Raw genomic sequence first — 22,824 nt, forward strand, 5'->3', positions numbered from 1 at the left:
CCCTTGCATGCAAAGCCCCTTGGTAGAAATCCCAGAATTATTCCACTTCCCTGTAGCTATAATTATATGAAGCATCTATCAAATCTTGTGCAGTAAAGAAACCTGTGAAAGCCAGGAATGAAATTAGATTAGTCCACATAAAAATACAAAGCGTGATATAGATCTTTTTTTCTGTCAAAAATATTGCAAAGGTCAACTAAACAGTTCTTTGGAATTCAGTATTAACATGAGAATTGCTTTTCCCCCCTCTATTACTATAGCCTTTGTAACTTTTTTAATACAACATGGTCAAAAAGCAATTTATGTGAAATAAGAGAAGGTATACTTTGTGCTTATTTTCTAAAAGCATTATATTAACAAGATACACTAGCATTGGCCTCATCTTGTGGGTTTTTTGTTCTTTCATTCTTTTATTTTCAGCATTTTAAAACATCTTGCTGAATACTTAAAAAGGTCTTAATTGTCTTCTTAAACAGATACTGCGGTTCATGTAAAAAGTGTCTTGGTCGTTATTAGGATCTCCTTTGTTAATGAAGAACGTAAGCCAGATATTGCTGTGAATTGCTGATATTTTTCCCTTTCTTCAGCACTAAGGAGATACTTGGCATCAATTAAAATAAAGATAACACTTGTGCAGGAAAGCCTCAATTTACAATTTACAAGTCTCACGTAGATCTGCTGGTATCAAATGTGAAGCAGAGACCATCAGCATAAGAGGTTCAAAGCCCTGCTAGAAAATACCTAATGGAAACGCAGCAGATGCAGCAAAAGCTTCAAAGAAAGGACAGGAAAGTTTCTGATGGTGTGTTAGTGCAAAGCATGGCCTCCTGTGTTCCTTAACTGCAAGGCAATCCTCCCACAAACCCTGACGTGGCAGAGTCCAAAAGCCATTTCTCTGCCTGAGCCTGGCATCCCAGGTTATCCTTCTCTCACTAGCTTTTTTAGAGTGGATTCACAAAAGCACCTACATTGCCAGTTGAAGTCTCGCAGGTAAAGCTGAGGAGTAATCTACAAACACCATCCTTGGCCACTTCGGCCAACAAGCACCCCACCCAACCCTGGGGCTTGAGTTTCTGCTTCTGGGCCCTCCCAGAAATGACATCATCTCAGTAAATCAGACCACATTCAGACCACATGGGATTACAGACCAAACGTACCTGACCCTAAATGCTCCAAAAACTCAGTTTAAACAGCCTTCTCAAAGAATACTTGCCTGACACCCCACACCTGTAAGACCAGAATGAAGTAGAAGGGGTTGTTGGTTCCAACTGCACACCCAGGGTGTGGGGGATTGGGGGGAAAGATTATAAGGTCCTCTATTATAGTATATCCTACTGGAAAAAACCACAAGGTCTAAGCTTTCAGCAACTTAAGATAGTTCATATCCACACCTCCCAGAAAAGCGCACTCGGCCTCAGTCTAGGGTGGGCTAGGAAAGAAGTCTGCATCCATGTTGTTAAGGTACGACCTCTGTGAAAAAGATAGCAGAAGACTTACAGAGTAAGGCACCAAAAGCTTACAAGGTCTAACTCTTTAGCCTTGTGTGAGAGGCACCTAGACCTGGCACAGTGCTCCCAAGACAATTTACAGTTTTTGAATGAAAGTCACATGATAAAAAAAATACACATATAGTGGTGGATGTGGTGACCTGGACTCCAGAACTACCCTCTCTCCTATCTACACTGGTACAGTCTCTTCTGGTCTGTCTGTCTGTCTTCCTCTAGCTTCGTACACCTTCTCAAAGGTCCAAATTCAGTAGGCTGGCAAAAAACTCCCACCAAAACCAACCAAAAAAAACCCCAAACCCAAACCAAATCAAATCACCCATAGCTAAATCTAGCTATGGACAATCTTCAGAGGGTTGTTTTGTCCAGATGCACCCCAATCCCCCAACACACAAAATACAGGTATATCCTGCTTGGAAGACAGCAAAAGCATCTCTTCCCCTGATCAAACTCTCCACGTTTTACAAGTGAATTAGTTTTCACACTCACAGAGAGAATGCACGCAGGCACATTCAAAAGAGATTTTAGGCTGTGAACACCAGTCTTGGATGCTTAGCTCAAGGAAGGACAAGAAATTCCAGAAATAGCCCAAGGATGGATCCTTGGGCTAGAAATATACCTGGGGCTACTTCTATTATCTCCTTGCATACTGATTGCTGTGCAGGCTTCTTCAGTTTGTGATTTGTACTTTGAAAGCGGGGAACCTCTGAAGCTGCTCACCTTCTCTTTTTGCAGACGAGCAAGCCCAAAGAACCCCCCTCTGCAACTGGGATCCTCAAAATACCCAAATCGTTGGGCTGGCACTCTGGGAATGCTGGGGGTCCAGCAGCCACAGCTCTGCCACTGAAACTGTTTTGGGCAACAGATACCAGAACTGACACATCTCCCAAATACATCACCTTTCAAGTGGGCAGCACAGGCAGCCAAGAAGTTCAGGATGGCAGTGCTCTGGGACTGTGCTAAAGCCACTACATCTTTCAATAGCCATCTAAGAAAGCAGAATTTTCCCTTTTAATTACTACTGATGTCTACCAGCAGTTGCTGCTATTTCTGATATGTGGGAGGATTGCTCTATTCCCCTCCCCCTTTTCCTTTACACCCATCACTTCCTGCCCAAAGCTCATTTGAAACTGGCCTTGAACCAAATTAACATTTTTTTCCTTTTTAAATATTGTGATTCGCCCAGCTCCTATCAAATCACACTTTGAGACGTGAGTCTTGTAATATTTTACTTTCACAAGGTACAAGGACAGCCATCAGGAAGAACAGGAAGCATATATTGATTTACAGCTCCAGCAGAAGGCTCAGCAGACTGAAATACCGAGTTAGCATTGCAACCAGGAACTCTATAAGTTTTTTAGAAATTTCTGGATTTTGTTTCTATGTATAAGGACTTTTACTGTTCTCAAATCTATAAATTTAATTCAACCCATCTACATGAAATTTAAATACTAAATCTAAAGTCAGTGTAAACCGGCAGCAATTATAGTCAAGGATTTGAGGAATATAATGTGCTGAAACTTCTGCTAAACGAGTATTACAAAATGCATTTAAAAAAACCTTTCTGTCTAAATGTTAACATTCATACTTTATTCAAGGACAGATAGCAAATTATTTTTAAAAACAGTACAGAGCTTCTAAAGAAAACAATGTAAAAGTGATTGCAAAAATGACATGAAAAATGGAATAAAATCTTAAAGTATGAATGTTCTTCTGTTTTAACTACCATGATAAACTAACATCAAGAAGTAATGATGGCGAATGTACAGCAGTAAGTATAGAAAACACAAGCCTACTTTCCAAACTGGGATCTGTGTACCAGACTCATTTACTTTAATGCTCAGTGTAACTACAGCCCAATAGGAACTGAGAAGAAAAAAATGACAGGGGAAAAAACCAAAACCAAAAACAAAACACCAAACCCCAACAAAAACCCCTTGTGAAAGTGCTGAAGAATGTCACCTACAAGCAAAAAACAAACAAGAACTTGTAATCAGACACGAACAGGCCTTACCTAAAAGTTTTAAGTTTCACAACTAAAACTGCACAGGTGCCGGCCTTTCTCCCCCACTGCCGAATTAAACCTAACAAATATTAAGGTGCTTTAAACGGGGACTGAAAATCATTGGTCTTATTACCTTGCTGCACAAGCAAGGGCACAGCTGTATGGAGGATCAGATTATGGAAAGACAGTTTAACTAATAAAACCAGTAAAACCTTGAAGTCCAACAGGAAAACATTCTGCACCCTCCCCTTTAGGAAAAGACTTTTTAATAGTCTCAAACAGTATTTTTCAATTTATTCTCCCTCCCTTTACTATTTCTTACACTTTAGGTATGTTAGTTTTGATGGTGTCTTTTCACTTACAAAGGTTTAGGATTTTCCCAGTAAACATTGAAAGGAAATGCAGAGCAAGAAATACAACCTTTTGAGTGCCTTTAAAGCTAGTTTCTTACCTTTCAGTCACATGCACATATCACATCCTGTTTCTGAAATCCACTCATCCATGTCAAACTTCCCATGCTCCCCCTTCAAGCATTGAAAGGACAGGCAATACTAAAGACATATAATACAGTCTTCATGGTTTTAAAAAAAACACTCAATGTCATGACCTACATTATTATTGTCTCGCTGCTGGAGCTTTATGTGTATAACTTAAGCAGAGACTCACCTTGCATGATAGCGCGAGTGCCAGGAAGCGCAGGCATTGGACGAGGAAAGGTGTGACGTGGCTGTCTCAGGTTGACTTTCTGTAAATTTGGTTGCGTGCCAGGAGTGAGGCCTGCAGGCTAGGTCATTTCTTCTGAAAACAAGAGAGTTAGAGTGTAGTAGTTTAATTCAAACAGTTCAGTGAGGTGACATCCAGCAAAAAAATCTACCACACGCTATAGTCAAAATCTAGTCAAATGCTATACAGATAGGACAGGAGCATAATGACTTCACATGACAGCAAATGAGACAACTTTCTGCATGCATGCCAGTTTTGAAAAGACACCAACATTCCTTTAAAATGCTCGAGATGCAGTGAAATGTCAATACTCTCCAAGGTCCGTGCTTGTGTGGTTTTTTGTTTGTTTTTAAAATTATATTTATTTTGGTCGTGGGGAGATTTTTTTATGAGGGGTGGAGACAGGCAAACAAATTTTGAAGTACCTGACACGTATCCAGAACTTTAATGGTTAAAGCTAATACTGAGACTTTTACAACATGTCATCAGTACAGTAGGGCTTTGGCAAAGTTTTACTGTGGGTACGTGCTTATGGGAGGAAGTGGGAAGAAAAGAGTTAATGACAGGAAGGTATAAAGCCACGTACATTGTTTCATAAAAGTTAGCAAGAGTGACATAACTAATCATTTTAACTCCAGCCAAGTCCTGCTTCAGCTCTTGAAATGTCTGGCACCCCAGGCATGCAGGGTTGTTTTTTTGTTTGTTTTGGAGTTTTTTTTTTTGTTTTAAAGAATACGCCTCTGAAATAGTTCAGCAATTCAAAGTGCCCAAATATCTATTTGGATATCCCCTCCAAATGTACATGCTCATGTAACCGAAGAGACCCCCCTTCTTAGAAGTACAACAATAACTTGTCAGAGCTTTCTGCAAACCTTTCTGCAAAACTGCTCTACGCTCCTCTGCCCCTTGCTTCTGTTAAGGAATTAGTAACAACAACTTGCATTTCCTTCCAAGGACTTGCTGTTTGTAACACCTCTCAGCACAAAATAAGCACATTCTTTTTCCCCAATGTTAAATAAGCCTTCTGGGTGGAATTCAGCTACTTCTGTTTCAGTGAGCAGATGCTGAGCGCAGGCCGTTTGTCTAGACCCTCTCAGTCACCCGGGAAGGAAGCAGGAACTTCTTGAAGGTAATTCATCCTTCTCTTCTCTTTGGCTCTTCTTGAGGGAAATGTAATTTAAAATTTAGATGAGGTGTAAGGTGAGACAAATCCCATCCTTCCAAGCCACAGTCCAAAACAAAAGCTTACAGGACTTTAGCTCTTGAGGGTTTTTTTAATGCACTTATGTATTTCACTTATGTGTTTAAGAAGTTTATTACTACAAGGTTAAGTAATTTGTCCGAGTTACAAAATAATTTGCTAAGCTGAGAAATGTTCCCTTATTTTCATCTTGAACTCTAAAGGTAGTTCTACATTTTTTTACTCATTCCCTTTTTTTTTTATAAATTTGGGTTATCAGCCACTAGATTTAGAGAACAAAACCAAAGCTCATTATAAACCCAGCATCTTCAAAACAGGTCAAATTTGAGTACACAGCTTTTTTGCAGTACATTCAGGAAGATCTGATGAATTCAGTGATCAATTGCCTTTCCAAACTCTGCATGCAGGACTACAAAAGGAAAATAATAATTCTACAGGGAAGCTGTAATTTCACTAAGAAGTGTAGCATCATCACTGTCACTAAAAAAAGAAGTAATTGTTTCTATAAACAAAAGCCTACTCTTCCCAGTATGACAAAACAGAAAACAGTTAAGCAGAGCATCACTATGTTCTTCTGTCTTGGTAGAATGTGAAATTCAGAGTGAGTGGAGGAGTCCAAATACTCTCAGTGCAAACAAGTGCAAAAGATTCTGCTCAGCCATGCGATGCTGGGCTCCATACGGTCCTTGCATACTCCAAGGGCCCCAAGCCTGTGTTCAGGTATAGAAAAAAAATTGTTTCACTGTTCAGCTGCACAGAACATCGAAGGCTTTTTTTTTTTCCCCACAGCTCACCTCTAATGGTATTGATACCAGTTGGGAAACCACAAATGCTTATTTAGGCAAATTCAATAGGCCTCAATTCAGCAAAAAGGTTTATCTATTATGAGACAATTACTTTTCTATGATGCACCACTAAGGAAACACAAGACTATAAAGATAGCACAATACAAGCAATGTTTGGAGCATGAGGAAATGACGATTGGGAAAGAGGGCTTCTGTGATGGTTTGCTATGGGTTTGGAAAACGGTAGAGGAATTCAATCACTGGGAAGGAACAGAAGGGATGCACTTGTAAAGTCAGTACTGTACCTCATGGAACTTCTCAAGATCTTCATAAGATAGCTTCTCGCCACATGAACATCATTTTCAGATGGCATTTTCTGTGCTACAATATCCACCACCACTTTCATCTTCCTGAGCAGCCAAGCAAGGGAAGGAACAGACTGGACTGAGATGTGATGTGAGGCAGGTCAAGCGGACAAGACCTTTTAAGTTCTGTTTTGTTTTTTGTATTTGTGGACACATGCATGTTTTAAGAGGTTCTTATTTTTAAGACATAACGGTCGGAACAGCCTAAAAATGCTGGTGGGATACCTGGAGGTTGAATCATGTAGACACCTGCTTTCATTGAAGTCCGCAACATGACTAAACATTAATTTACTGTGCATAGTCAATAATGCTTTCTGCTGTATTCTCACCATTTAATTACATTTATTAATTCCTGCACTTCAAGAAACAAATTCTTGTAACAATAAATGGAGCCCAGCATGACTATTGATTCCAACACTCAGAACAGATAGATAGAAGGACTGGAAAGAAAAGATTAAAAGACTCAAAACAGGAATATTTTGCAGGCACCTAAAGATGCTGGAAGCTGAGCATTTATATTCTAATGTAATACCTCTGTATTAATTCTGAGTGACAGAATGAGATCATCTGAACCTACAACCCAGAAAACCTCTAGCATTAATGGAAGCATTAATAAAAGCATTTCACCGAGACTGTCTTTCTACCAGAGCTTTTACAAAAGCTGCTGGAAAGAAAAAGCTGATAAGCTTTGAAGATATGATACAAAGGGAAAAAAACAATTTCTGTTGACTATAAGCAATCCGTTAGATAGTGGTCTCAATGACACATACGTGCAAATACTTTAGCAATAAAACAACCTTTCCAATCCAGTTTTTGAGAATAAATCTGTTCTTTTATAGTTACTGCTTGGAAGTCATTAAGAAAGATGTTCTGAATTTCACAGACTATAGAGATTAGAGATACTGTCTTAGATTGCTGCAGCAATACTGAAGAGGTTGACTAGATGGGGGAGGGGGCGAGAAAACATACTTCTGTGACCAAGAGAGAAAAATAATTAAACTGGATGAGCAGATTTATCCATAAAACAATAACAAAAGTCAGAAAAAAAAAAACTTAAAAATGAGAAGTAGACAGAAAAATGAATAAAGAAACTGAACTATCTCAGCATACAACTAAAACATCAATAAATATGAGCCATTTCCCCTGTTTTCAGACACATTCTGAATTCCTGTAGGTACCGCTCAGATAAAAGACCAGCAGATACAACAACAGAAGCATGTATTTCCCCACCCTCCAATAGAATTCCTATTTTATTCCCATCTACCAAAAAGCACCCTTGTTGTAACCCTACCATACAAGCTTTTGCATTTGGAGTCCCAAAGCAAAAGGAGCACAGGCAGTTCCAGGGACCTGCATCCAGGTGGAAAGCAATTGCTAGGATTTATTTGCTTGTTAATGTTTTGTTCCAGCCCTTTGCTGAACCAAGAAAGATGGAAAGCCTGACTGCTGGCTCACATGTAAGTTTAAGGCTGCAAATCTTTCACTGCCAAGTAGCGGCAGCTACACATGACAGAGGCTGTACAGAATTTCCGAAACAGAAAACTGCCTTTTCATCCCTCTCACTCATCTCGTTAGTGGCCCCTTCTCTTTAACTCAAAGGAAGGTTTATAATACCAGCAGCACGGACATACCCACACAAAGACACTCTGATCCATCTCAAGAACAAGGTAATGGATAGTTCCTACAGTTTTTTTTTCAGGTAAAACTTTGGAAATGTGAAAATGAACAAAGAGTGGTACTGATGGGGCATTTTAATATGGATTGCTCGGCTTCTTCCCTTTTTAAAGGCTATCTTCTCTTTTTCTGTCCTTACATGGCCCGAAATTTACCGATCCGGATGATTACTTTTCACGTGAAATCTACATAATTCTTCAAAATGACTGAGCTTGACGGTGGTAGTGGGGACGGACGGACCGACCGCTCCAGTTGACAGGAAGCCCCCGCGCCGGGTTTCACCGACGCTGACAAAAGCAGCACAAAGCTGCCGCAAGGAGGGTTTTAACTCTGCAGCTCTTACGTGGAGCAGCGCGCTGCCTGCGGCTACCGGCAACCACTTGGGAAGCGGGCGGGACCCGGCAGCACACCCGCACCTCGCTCCGCCGCCACCGCCGCCCCCCCTCCCCCGGCAGCCACCGCCGCCGCCGCGTCCCCCGCCCGCCACCTCCCGGCCAGCCCCCGCGGGAGCCCTGCCCGGCTCTCCGCAACCAAGGCAGCGACTCCGAAAAATCGACTATAACTCAACTTCAGCTCTCCTATTCGCTTACTACTACTAGTAGCACTTATTATTATTACTACTGCTATTATTATTTCTCATGGTAATTAATCCTTTCTCAGGACATCAAAGCGGTACACACTGTTCTTCCGTGACCCTGCAATACATTGCATGACGGTGTTTTGTTTTGTTTTGTTTTGTTTTGTTTCTTCCTGGCGGCTGCCAGGCTCAGACTGCAGAATTCACCGCGGTGCTTCGTATCGGTAGCAATCATTTATAGCCAGGGTGCCCTACGGCACACCTAACCAGAAGTGGGTGTGCGATGCCAGTCCTTGCAAATACAATGCTACTGTTCATTTGCATCAGCTGCACCAGGAATTAAAAGCTGGGTTTACACAAGATTTCCTTTTTTTTTTTTTTTTTCTACTTTAAAAGGAAGGATGAGTCAGTTGGCCTCAGTCAGAACTGAGCTGTATATACAAAGAACTGTTACACACTGTTAGCACTAACTTTCTGAGTTAAAATTGTTGTAGTGAATATATTAATGATTCTTTTAAAAAATGTATTCAGTTTTCAGTCACTTCAGTTTCTACAGAACATCTTTGGCCACAAAGGTACAGACTGCTGTTTCACACTATAGCCCATGTGTTTCAAGGTGCAATGTCCGCGCAAGCCCCAGAATTTGGGAACCAGTTAATGTCATTACATTGAACAGTAGCTATCAAACTAAAATTCTTCCCCCTCCATTCACCAAGACTTTTGGAAATGTGAAGACTCCCTCCATTCATCAGACTTTTCAGCAGTGACGCAAAGCCTCTCTCCAGCGCTTTGTTTTTAATGTAGCCCGAGTTCACATTTGACAGTTGCAGCAGTAGTTCCAAACTGCCTACAATTATTTCAAAACTTGCCTATAACCAGGAATTTGTCCCAATTCCCACGTAAGGTAAATGGCTACAAGACTGCCCCGCCTGCATGCCGTGGCTGCAGTGCTAAGGAAACGCAGAAAGGCTGTGGTGCTGAGATAAAACGGAAACCTACATGTTCTTAAAGGTCAAATGCACAATTCATTGGCATTCTCAAACAAGCAGCACACTCAGACACTGCACGTACTGAATGGTACATTTCACAAGGTGCTTTCGGATTGTTTCAAAGCCAAATAAACCAAACCATGCAACAGTTGTTTGTCCTACAGAAAAACAACCCTCTCGTAAGTCGTCAAGACAGGCAGTTACAAACAGCATTAGCCCACACCAGCCAGGCAAGTAACTACGAGACATTCCTCAGCAAGCAACTCATCCATCGTTTTTTATTCCATGTAGAGAAGATGCCAAAAATTTGCAGTGACAGCACAGGTGCCCTTGCTTGTCCCGTTATACATCCCAAACGACTTCATAGTTCCCAGATTTCTCACCTCATTTCCTTTAAAATAACACCAGGCCAGACATAACAACACTTCGTTAATGATTTTTTTTTATAAATCTGTATGTGCTAAGGAAAAAAAAAAAATGTCCTTCCAAGCCATGTCATTTTTTTTTATTCCTTAGTTCACCAATCTTGTGCTCAATGGATTAAAATACACTAGACCAACATATCACACAATTAAATGGGTATGCAAAAAGACACTGTAAATAAACTACAACGTCACGTATTCAATTTATGAAAAACATTATTCAGATATTTTTAGTCTTCTGAATCCTTGGGGGAATAAAAAAAAAGGGGCTGAAAACCACCATGAAGCTGCAGTTACTCACAGGGGCCTCAAATAATAATAAGAAATAACAATGTCACTTGCTTTCTTTCAAAAAATCAGTTCAATATATTTTTCGCTGCAGATTGTAAGACCTCACCCAACTGCCTAACCTGGGAGCTCATGATTAGAAAAGGATGATTTTTTTTCTTCTAAAAAGAAAAACCCCTGAAATTTCTATCTAAACAAATAAAATATTTTTCGGAATGAGCACTTATTTGGTCAAAATATCTTCTTTCTTTCTTCTTACCCTCCCTCCAAATAGACAAACAACATTCCTTTCTACAGAGTACTGAAGTAGTCATCACCTTCTGCAGACAAAGACATTAGGTGTTTTCTCTCTGCAACTATATTTGTAGAATTCAAATTCCTTCATGTTATGCTAGTCACCACTGGCAGAGCTATCTGCCAAGGCAATATAGAAATGAAGCATCTAAAATTTGGCAAAAGACTAAGGTCCAGCAGGAAAACTATATAAGGAATGTGAACATCTTCTTGTGTCATTCTCAGTAATCAATAGAACCATGAGTTATCCTAATCTAGGCTCAAACGGTTGTTATCAATTCCATAAAGAAGCTTTAGGTTAAGTGCAATACAATCCCTTCCTCCTTTTCCCTGGCCATTTTCAGTGTTGTCCTGCCTCACGACATACCTGTCTGTATCTTTGGATGTAACAGAAAACCAAGCAATGGGTAAAATCTATTTTAAAAGGAGGACAAAACATCCAAAATTTGAGGTTGAACACTTTTCCTGAACACAGTTACTCTCCCACTTTATTTCTTCCTCATTTCTTTGAAAATGGAGAAAGGAAGGGTGGTGGTGATGCTGGTACTGGTATGTATGCATGTGCGAAAGAATATGAGACGGAAGAAAAACACCCCTTGAAAATTTTCATGCAACAATCCCATATAAAATGATCCCCCTCCAAATGAAAAAACTCCCACAATATATTGTCAAGTAAGCGTCTTGTCATTCATAACCAACACAGATCGTCTGTCATTCATAACCAACACAGATGACTCAAAAAAGTTTTATATATATACACACACCTATACACATGTTATGTATGGATATATCCATACGATATCTACATCGACACATATACATCCATACGATATCTACATCGACACATATACATCCATACGATATCTACATCGACACATATACATCCATACGATATCTACATCGACACATATACATCCATACGATATCTACATCGACACATATATATCCATACATACATGCAAAGTCGCTTTTCGAAATTCAAAATATGCTCACAACTTCTCTGTCCAGGTTGGTGGTTTTGAACTCCAACTACCAGTTTTTGGTCCTCCCGATATACCGAAGCCCTGCTTAAAATCTGATGCACAGTCCACTTCTAAATTCATCTCCCTGCTTCTTCCTAGACCATCACAGCCTGAACTGCTTTGTTCCCTTTGTGTAAGGTTGTCCTACTGCCTTTCACTCAGATTCAGCCTTGGATGCCCCAACTTCCTGCTCTCCTGAGCCTAGACAGCAGCAATTTAAATGTTTTTTCTAAAGCACATTGTATGTGCATTCACACCATCTATCCAGGAGATCCTTAAATGTCCTTTCAAAGAGGGACAATAAATTTAGGCTTCGTTTGCATGAGCTACACAGTGACTGCATAAACCCCTCTCAAAAGCCAACAAACAGTGGGCCTTCCTAGCTAAGGCAGAAACACCAGGCCTTGAAATTTTAAGTTAACTGTGTAGAGACATCACACCCCCACTTTTACAGAGATTAAGCTTAAAATATGTAAAATGCCTGTTCATAGTGAGCAATAAACCCTAAAAAACTACTGGCAAATATCATCAGGGTAAGTATTTTAAAGCAAAGCCTTTTACATCTGCAGATCTATAGTGAGCTCTACAAAAACAACACACAACATCTGCTCTCACACTTACTCCTTGAATACAAAAAATGCCTGAATGGAACTTTATTTGGGATGAAAATTTGTTGAAGGTTGTTATATTAGGTATCTGCTGAAGCATAAATGGAAATGCTTTCACATCATAATTGATCAAATGCTGCTTATATGAGATTTAAAAAACTAGTATGACAGCTCAATAGCCTAGGAAAGTTAATTTAAAGGTCAAGCTCTTAGTATCAGAAATTGTCAACAGCAACATGTTAGTTTGCCGGTTGTGCACCGTTTTCCAAAACAAACACAGGAGGGCTTACATAAACAAATTCAAATTACTACTAGCAACACTCAAGCCATACCAGAGTTTTTGTTTCAAGACTGCTTCTCTCCATTAACAGCAACATGCACCCCATCTGTTTGTCAGAACCACCTCTCCTGGTGTATTAGCATCCATTCTTTCAGGAAAATCCCCTGTGACATATTTCACTGGAATGGGATGAACCAATGATGACTAATCATCCCAGTATATGAAAAAACTCTTCTCTGACCTCAGACAGCTGAGCCCCGCTGCCTACATCCCCTCATCCAGTGACAGCTGGATTAGCCATAGGTGAAAAAACCCAGACATCCAAGACTGTGCACATAACATCCACAGCCACACAAACTGCAGAAGATAAACAGCTAAGAGGGGGAACAGTTGGTAGTCTCAAGCAACACTGAAATACATCTATAGAAATTAAAAATAAAGAATAAAATTTTCATGCAAAAGAAATTATTAGCAACCTTATCCTAAAACAAATCTACGACTGCCATAATATACTCAACTCTTTTCAAAGTTTAAATCATTTTGATGAGGAGAAAAAACTAAATGAAAGTTGGGCTCTTAATCAACTTTGTGAATCCCTCCAACTTATCAAATAGTAAACTATTATCCTTTCTGGTTAAAATGTATTGAAAACATTACAGTTGAAGAAAAATATGTCTTAATTAAAGAAAGCTGTTAACAACTGAATAACCGTGAAGCAGTGAAAAAGCCTGGTCTTACAATAGTCCACCCAATTCCTAATGCCTCGCAATTACAGAAGCTCTTTGATCAGCTCAACCATCTCCCTGGATGGAGTCAGAAGCATGATTCCCTCTGGAGTGCTGTCACTGCCTCCATCTTTGCATCCTTTCCTAACTCTCCAGCCCCTGTCCTGTGCTTGTTTGGGGTTAGCTATTCCCACCTTCCCCTCTCCAAGAATACGGCAAGCTTGCGCTCCCTTTGCGGGCTGGTTCCTATACATCCTTTTCTTTATGTTGGCAGCCAGACAGGCTTTTTTTGTGGATCTACTCAGAAGGAAAGTTGGAATGACAGAAGATGGTGCTGTAGTCACTTAATAATCAAAGCACATAGGGAAACACTGAACATGTATTAAATCCAGTGTATCAGGCTAGTTATACTAGATTTAAGAGCTCCATCAATGGCTGGTAAGAATTATATAGTGGTTGTCGTGGTTTACCCCAGCCGGCAGCTAGGACCACGCAGCTGCTCGCTCACTCCCCGCCTCTGGTGGGATGTGGTAGAGAATCAGAAGAGTAAAAGTGAGAAAAAACTCATGGGTTGAGATAAAGACAGTTTAATAAGCAAAGCAAAAGCCATGTGTGCAAGCAAAGCAAAACAAGGAATTCGCTATTATATGATTATTATCCCCTCTTGTCCAGTCTGAAGTTGCAATATCAAGATGACCACCACACTGAAAAGGAGATATGGGCCTCCTGATGTTACAAGACCAACAGTGCTGTAACCAGGGTCAACTCAGTTTCTCACTTCTTGAACTTCTGCATCAGTATTCTAAATCAACCCTCCAACTATTTCTATGTCAGAGCACCAGTCAAATTCTGACTTTCCCACAGCTATTCTGGAAGCTTTTCAAGTGCCATATCACATTTTTCCCCCGCAAATACAGCAGCAGAAATGACCTGGGTTCAACAAAACCTAGGAGAAGGAATACTGAAAATAATACCAGCCAACAGGACCGGCAAGGGAATTCATACACAATGACAAACGTGTGGTTCAGTTTAGAATTCCCTATGTAAAAGCCTTTTCTAAACCTCTGTTGAAATCATGCTGGTAGTGGTAGCATAGAAACACAGAAGATAATGCAACCTTGATGATACATTATGTGGTAAAATTATTCACAAAAAGGAATGGCAAAAGCAGATGCACTGCAGGAATGGTATTTAATGAAATACATATTTAGAACAATACTGCAGGTCTCCATATAGTCCTTTTTTCACCAGAAAAAACACTAGAATTAGAAGAACCAACTCAACAGGCCCACACGAAGTCTTTTTCCTCGTCTATTTAAGAGCTTGAGTTTGTTAAGTACTCAAATATTGCTTCTCAGCCTCTTCTCAGAACACTTGGGATTCTCAATTCATCTTCCAAATACATGCTGGTAATATCACACAGCATCCAGGACCAATTTATTCCAGCTTAGCCATAACTGAGACAAAAGAAGAGTGCAATACCGTAGAAAAAAAATCACAATATTTTTCACATTAATAAAGAACTGAATAAGCTTCTTATGCAGAAACCTTCCCTTGGGGCATCTTGGTCTCAGGAGAACAACAGAGAACTGACAGGAAAAACTGCTGCATTTTAAAAATTGGGGGGGTAGAAAACCCTCTTTCTGGACTACACATACAAATATATGTAAAAATTTATAGTGCTTCCACTGAACGTGACACTAGGAGAGAGCTATGCAACTATAAATCACTGTGATACACGGCACTGTTTTAAAAAAAAGGATTTTTATTGTCATAATAACTATTTTCAGATTAAAACAGACATTAGAGTTTTGGCACATTACAGAGCTCATAATTTGGTCATGAAATCTCAGCTGCCTTAACGCATCGGAACCCCGAGGCACAAGGTGGTTATAGTTGCACAATCATCTTCTGAGGTAACCCCTCCCTCCTCACCTCCCAGGGGCAGCTCAAGTTTCAGGTGGAGAAGCTAATTATTCAATTCCAAGTTATATCCCCTTCTTAATCACCAACTGATGACTGCAGCTGTAACAGCATTATAACAGGAAGCAGTAAAATTTGAAACACATCTATCTACAGCCTCTCCATTGGCAAAGGGCAGATATTTTCCCGCAACTTCGTGGAGCATGAGCTCTTCTCCTCCTATACCTATATTAATCCAGGTCCAATTTCTTCAGCATTGTGCGTAGAGACTCTTCATTGAAGTACAGGACAGGTATAACATTGTCACTGCTGTCACCACTATCAACAAGAGCTCCTACCAGCCTGTGGGGCTGCAGATCTGAGCCTTACTTTGAGAAAGGCAAGACCACCACCCTCCATCCCTAGAGTGGAGACGGGGGCTGCAGTGAATCAAGTGAAAGAAGCTGGCCCCTCTGCTGGGGCAGGCTCCGCGTCCTGCTTCATCTCCTGCCATTTTATTCTGTCAGAAACAGAGCTGGACCCCAACTTCGACCCTCCCTGCTACAAGACAGTGCCGATCCTTATCACACAGTGGTTAAGCAAGACTTAAGATCCAGCTGATGGCCACAGTAGCACGAACGGATAAGAATGACCTTTCTTCCCCTTCATGGTCTCTCTTACAGATGAGTATCTGGGTCACCCAAAGATAGTGATGCTCTTCTTCCTATTGCAAAGGGACTAGCAGCTGTGCCTGGAGAAGATGGGTTCCTCCCTGCATGCAGTACTGTACCTGCGTACCTACAGGATGTACAGACTTGTCCCTGTCTCCACCCACTCCCTCCATCACACACACAGAAACAGAAGGGTATGTCTGAATCCTGAAAAAAGAAGGCTTAATTTCTTCACTCCTCTCAATAACATGAGACCCCTCCAGAAATGCAAGCACGAACTGAGAGTTCATGAAAAGAAAATGCAATGAACGCAAGGATATCAAACCAGCAATACCTCCGCCAAAGATTCACCCACAATAGGTACTTCACCCCCTGCCCCAGAGAAACAGCAGTGGACACGGACAAGTGGCTGTCCCCTGTACCGTCCCTGTGCCTCAGCCCCTCAGGAAGCAGCTCCCAGAGCCGCTGGCCCGAGCCGCTGGTCCAGTTAAAGAACCCACTCCAGTCCAGCCTCTGAGTAAATGTACTCAAGTCTTCCCTAAATTTATGCTGATCAAAAAAATAAAACCCTGCTTAACCTATTAACTGCAACAATGATGTCTCCCTTGATTTGGATACCCTGCAAACACATACAGGCCTTATTTCAAGCAGATGTACGGCAGCCTTAAAACACTTAAAACCAATTATAACTGGAAGTTTAAAAGTGACCAGACAACTCTGATTTCTGGGATTCCCAGAGCAGAGCTGATTTTGTTCAGTGGATAATGTTCTTGAAGGCTTTGAGGCTCATTTTGCAGAAACTGAATGTGCCAAGATATGCAACCAATTTAGCATCATTAGACTTGAAAGCTGGGTTCGGTCACTTCACAGCAAAATAAAAGCTATTTTCTGAGCAAGATTGAAAACAGAATCACTTCACAGCAATAACATCACAAATCTTTAATAGATTATTCCTCTTACAGCCCACCTCACGCCACCCCTTCAGTTCTCAATCTGTAGTCACCCTAATTATCACCAAGAGTAAGTTCTACAAGACAGTCAATCTGGCAAAAATAAAACTAAAAAACCACAAGTTGAAACATGTGCTTGGATACAAAGAGATCAAATTGGAAACTAGCTCAATGATTTTCCAACGCCAGATCAGTTACAATGGATGCTGAAATACAGGAAAAAAAGCTCTAATTAATAATCATAAATAGTTACTCCTGCTGCTAAAGCCTGTGTGCTAAAAAGCCGCAACAGGGGCTACCAGAATCCCTCTGAAGTGACTGAGTAGTTTAATAATTCATCTGTGCAGCACTCTTCCTGCATAACCCAAGGTATGGATCCTGATGCAAGGTATCTATGGGCAAACTCACAATAAATAACGATACTATGTACACACGCAAGTTGCGACTACATCACTATTTTAAAGCCCAGAACAGTGAATGGGGCTCTGTCTAAACACACAATGCAAACAGCTGAGTATTCTATGTATTAAAGTTAGTCTTCTTCAGCTGGAAAACAAAACTGGGTTGCAACACTGGCATTAGGGTGGTATAGAGCTCCCTCAGAGAAGCTTAAACATCCTCAAAGCATAGAAAGGATGTCTTTCATATATAAAAGATGATCACTGAAAGAGACACACTGAATACTACATATGTGCTCCAAGTGATTAATGAAAGTCTAATACTTTATAGCTTTACTTGAAGTTCAGTGAGGTCAGCAGAAACGTGTGATGTGTTTTATGTGCCGATGCTCTGTTATGCATTATTATGCTTTATTATAAACCAACGGTAACTCACAGAAGTTGACCATAACTCTTGTGGGATCCTGCCCACAAATACAACGGGTAGTTCCTATCTGAGCAGCTCCGTCTGGAGAGAAGCTCCATTAGCCTCACTAGATTAAGGATTTCTCTAATGGAACTGGCTGCTCTGTCTGGTCACCATTAAGCAGATAGAGACAGAAACACATCCTGAGCCCACGCTGCTCTGGCACCCTACCTTCACAGCATATGTTCCTGAAGAGCAGGAAGCAGCGACTGGACTGGCAGTGAGAAAAAAATCCCACTCTGCCAAATTTATCATTTAAACCCCTCCCCCTTCCCAAAACTGCATAAGACTTATTTTTTTCCTCCCAGTTTTGCTCACTACTTCATATACCTCCCTTTCCCAAAAAGAAATCCCACAAGTCCTTCTTTAGATTTACAGGGAGGAACAAACAATTTTGGTCTCACACGTTTATCAGCATACTCATTTCCTCTTACGCTGTTCCATAAAAAGCCCCTTGCATCCTTGTGTAACCTCTGCACATGTTGTCAAACTGCTCACAGCCTGGGAAACTTTTTCCATTCAATTTTCTTTTCACACCAATAAAAGCTCAAGACTCAAAAACTCTCAGGACTTGACATTTTAAGTTTCACTTACAGACTGACTCGGCTACTCCATGTGTCCTGATGATACATACTGGGATGAAGAGACCAGCCCAAGAAAACTAGTTGCAGACCTCTTAGAAAGTAGCAACTGCAAAGCACCCCAGTGCACAGCCCCGCTGGGAGGTGAGTGAGTAACACAAAGCATGCTGAAGCCAGGTCTGCATGAGCAACAGGAGGCAAATTGGCAAGTAAGCCACAAAATACTCTTCTCAAAGTCACCTCCCTTCTTCCACACCTGCCGACTCCACTTCAACAATCCTATTATGAAATTTTAATCAGACACATTTGAGACAACCCTGCATGGCTTCCCTCCCCCTCCACAGACAAGTTAATAAGATACAAAAAAAGAAAGGCACCCCAAGCACTTGCTTATCCCAACGATGAGCCATAGGTGTGAGGAACCGCTGGAGCCGAACGGGTGCCGGTGTCCTGCCTCCCGGCCAGCCTGGCAGGAGCCTCCCCCCTCCGGCGCAGCCTTAGGTACCTACCCCAGGCACCGCACCAGGCAGCGTCTCCTCCCTGGACCTCTTCCTCAGGGACCAGACATGGCTCTCAGCCAGTGGGCAAGGCTCCACATCAGGGAGTGGGACTGAGCTGGGGGAGAAGCGATGGGGCCCCAGCTGTGGGCCAGGGTGGCAGGCGTGAGGTGCAGGTGGCACACGCCTGGGATCCGTCCCCAGCGAAAGCGGGCGATGCTGGTGGAGCAGAGCATGGGACCCCGCAGCCCTCTGCGACCAACCCTCCGTCCGTCCTCCTCCTGCACTAATCCGTGCCGCTGTGCCAGCTTAGGGGATATAATTAGACTCACAAAGGAGCCTTGTTACCGCTCCCTGCTAAGAGGCCATAGCAGTTTTGATTAGTCATACCAGCGACTCCACCGACTGACTCTGGTGAACACCGCCTGCGGAGCTTGACGGGGAAAAGCTGAGCAAAGCCCAAAAAATGAAACCAGAAAACTGTTCCTGGAGGAGGAAGAGGAAGCAGGGATTTTTATTTTTAATTTGAAGTGGTGTTTGACATGGCACATGGAAAATACACTGAGATTATGCTGCTGAAACTGTTTTTTTCAGATGTTCCATCCTTTCCTTTTGCAATCTTCTATGCAAACACATGGGTGAATAGACCAGTCTGGGGCACTACATTGTAAAGAAGTTAATATCACCTATGAGATGACAAATCTGCTCAAGGAGCAAAGCTAAAAGAAAATCTCCAGCACAACCTGGGCCTCTTAAGATCCGATGGGCTGTCAATAGCATTTGAGTGTTACAAACATCTTTCCCACACGTTAAAACCGACCAGCCAGTCTGCTCAGGGAGCAGCACTTCCCCCAAAAGAGAGGCATCCTGTGGTTTCCCTATACATAAATAACCTCAGTACTCATAAAGGCATTGGAAATCATTGCCTATGGAGAAAAGTGGCAGGTACATCCTTCCATCCCCCAGGGAGACCGATTTTACAAATTCTGGGGAATTCTTTCAAAGGACAATGTAATAATCTTTTGAAAAAATAAGCTTTATTCCATAGTCATGCCATTAATCCCCTGCCGCTGGCCAGATTTGCACATGTAAGCTTGCTACAGTTGCTGACCATCATAATACCTGATTATGTAAAGGATATAGTAACAGGCTGCATAGAGTTTTTTTGGCGGAAAATGAAAAAGCTTGGTTCTGCTGTATCCTTAAGGATCAGCCCAGGAGAATCAGAAGAAGAAACCTTCTTCATATATACCGGCATACATGCCAAGATCAGGTTTTCCTTATGTTCACTGACCCATTTCACTAAACACACGGCGACCATACATTTTTACTGGTTCTGTGCTATAACACAGCAGATTGATTGCCATGAGAAGCTGACTGCACCACAGCGTCCTTACCAACTGACTGACCCCACACCCTGCTCACAAAAAATGAATGGCTTTCCACAGGTCAAAGGAGGACACGCTTATAATCGCAAAGGAAACGCTGGCAGTACTGGGGATTTACAGAAATCCTCAAACTTCAGGAAGGAGGAGGAGGTTGACAAAAGGGTAAGAAGTGGTCCTATTTTATGCAGGCATCTTTGGATTTCAGTAAGAAATCTAGTTAAGACAGCATATGGCAGACTTACACAATTACGGTAGCTCTGCTGTGCGAGCTTGCTGAAAGTTAGATGGCCTATGGCTAAAACTTTCCCAGCCAGACCGCAACAGTCTATCCAAAAATGACTGCACTTTTTATATAAAGGTAAGAGTATTGATTTTTCACAGATGTTAAAGCAAATATAATGTGAGGGTTTTTTTAAATGATTTGAATAAAGGTAACCTAGCATGATCCCTTGGCTACCAACATGAACACACATGTATAAGTGTGCATGAGCACACTCAGTCCAGAGGAAGAAAGACTTTTGTTTGATGGGTCACTTCTCTAACACTGTTTCTGAAAGAGTCTAAAAACCATGGAGTTATTGTTGTGCAAATGAGGATGCAAAGTCCATCTGAAAAATACTATTCTATATTTGGTGACTTATTTGGCAAAGCAGAGAAGTAAAACCAAGTGAACAAAGAACTTTTTTACTGAATTTCCAGCAGCAAGTCCATCTTCACTCTATATAACAGAAGACTAAATTGCATGGAGTGAGTACTATTGAATCCACTGTCTGAAAAACTGAATTATTGGTACAGTGGTAAAAAAAAGGAAGAAAAACAAGTTACAAAACAAGTATCTCCTTAATTTTAAAGAAAAGGTAAACTTAAACCTCAAAATATAGTTGGCTAATATGATTTTTAATTTTTTCAGTCTTAATCTGCAATCAGATACTGATGAGCTGTCCTGCTAGACTGCAGCCAGAAAAGCAAACAGATAAAAGCAAGCCGATCTTACCTTCACTATAAGGACAGCTGGGCATAGCACTACATTTGCTTGAAAACAGCCATAAATAAACAGTCACATAATTGCTATGAAAGCACTTATAAAAGACCAGTTGAATTTTTAAAAATATCCCTGAAAGGACTGGATTTATTACTCTGCTTATTTTTACAAGTAGGATCCAAAGATCAGAGGAGGTGGGTGACTAGACAGATGCCATACACAAAGATTCCAGCCTATTGAAGAACAGACTTTTTAGTCCAGTATTTTGAGGGCAAAGATGCCTCTCACTCAAGGCCTTATATCTCAAGTGTAAACCTGTTCCTCTCCAAGAGAGTACAACCAAGTAAATAACTTGGGATCATTACTCTAGTTGCTGATAGATTACAGTGTAGAAAGAAAAGGAACCCATAGCCAACTTCACACACTTGGTATTAATGCAGATGTGCTTATAAAGCTATGACAATGGATTTGTAATCATGATGATACCAAGTCTGTGTAGTACCGAACAGCTTTTCATTAACAACTGCTCTTTTCTTACAAGGAGAATCTGTAGGTTTGTAGTTCAAAGGAAACCCCTGCACGCCACAATCTGAGCTTCCAGAAAGCTTTACCTCCATACTCCAAAGTAAAACACCAGCTAAGAGCTTTGCAGTTCAAAAACAGAACTGGTGAAGAGTTACAGCCCCACCTTCTTCCCCTCCCATCCCTGGAATCAAAAAACAGCAATTCAGGGTGACAGACTTCCACTGAGAACACACATATCACTGTCACGGGGAAAGGTTTCCCAGATCCCTTTTTTGTTCATTTTAATAATCAAAGTTGTGAGGAACAACCCGCTCATCACTGAGAGCAGCACCGCAGGAAAAGCAGCATCTGTGTTCCGGCCCATTGCCCAAGGTGTCTGTCCCAGTCTCTCCTCTGCTTGACTCCAGCTCCTGGGTGGACTTCACTCCCCACCGAGCCTTTTGGCTGTCCTTCCTCAGGCATATGGCTTTTTTGCTGAAAATATGAAAACTGGTCAAAAACCTTAACGCTCAATATGCACGCCCCTTCGAGATCTTCTGAGAAGCACATTTGAGATACTTTTGTTTTGACTGACCTTCCTTTACTTAACATTTAATTTAGGGACGTTTATTCAAAAGAGACAGTGTGTATTCTAAAGCAGAAATCTCTCAGTTACGTATGTATTTTTGAAATCCCTTTTAAGTCATTTAATGAAAATAGCAGCCACAAGAGAGCGCTACCAGCAAAGGATTCAACCACGCGGACAACTACAGACTCGAAGCTATTTAGAATTTAAAAAAAAAAAAGCGCATCTGTTGTGGTCAGGCGGTGTTATTTGCACATTTAAAAGAACTTCTCAGACATTTAATTGCTATAGCTGTGATCTTCAGAAGTCAGGAGAGATTCTGTGAGTCTCCATTTTTGAATGCGGACTTTGAGACAGGTTCATTGCTCTTTCTCTTTGTTTTCAAAGGGAGATTACTCAGCAGTTTGGGGATTTTAGGCACCTTTAAAATGATGCA

General features: G+C 41.2%; 1 protein-coding gene across 2 annotated transcripts in view; it reads right to left on the reverse strand.

The window, feature by feature from the left end:
• The window catches only part of SHROOM2 (shroom family member 2), a gene marked incomplete at both ends in the record, with an annotated part of 125,431 nt that overhangs the window by 40,553 nt on the left and 62,054 nt on the right, over positions 1 to 22,824 (reverse strand). For both annotated transcript variants that reach the window (XM_082490557.1, XM_082490556.1), the window contains one exon: positions 4,177 to 4,308. In XM_082490557.1, coding sequence (XP_082346683.1) covers positions 4,177 to 4,308 — 132 coding nt within the window. The remainder of the gene's footprint in view (positions 1 to 4,176; positions 4,309 to 22,824) is intronic.

This window comes from Vanellus vanellus (assembly GCF_965231255.1).
Source record: "Vanellus vanellus genome assembly, chromosome: 1".
Taxonomy (NCBI): domain Eukaryota; kingdom Metazoa; phylum Chordata; class Aves; order Charadriiformes; family Charadriidae; genus Vanellus; species Vanellus vanellus.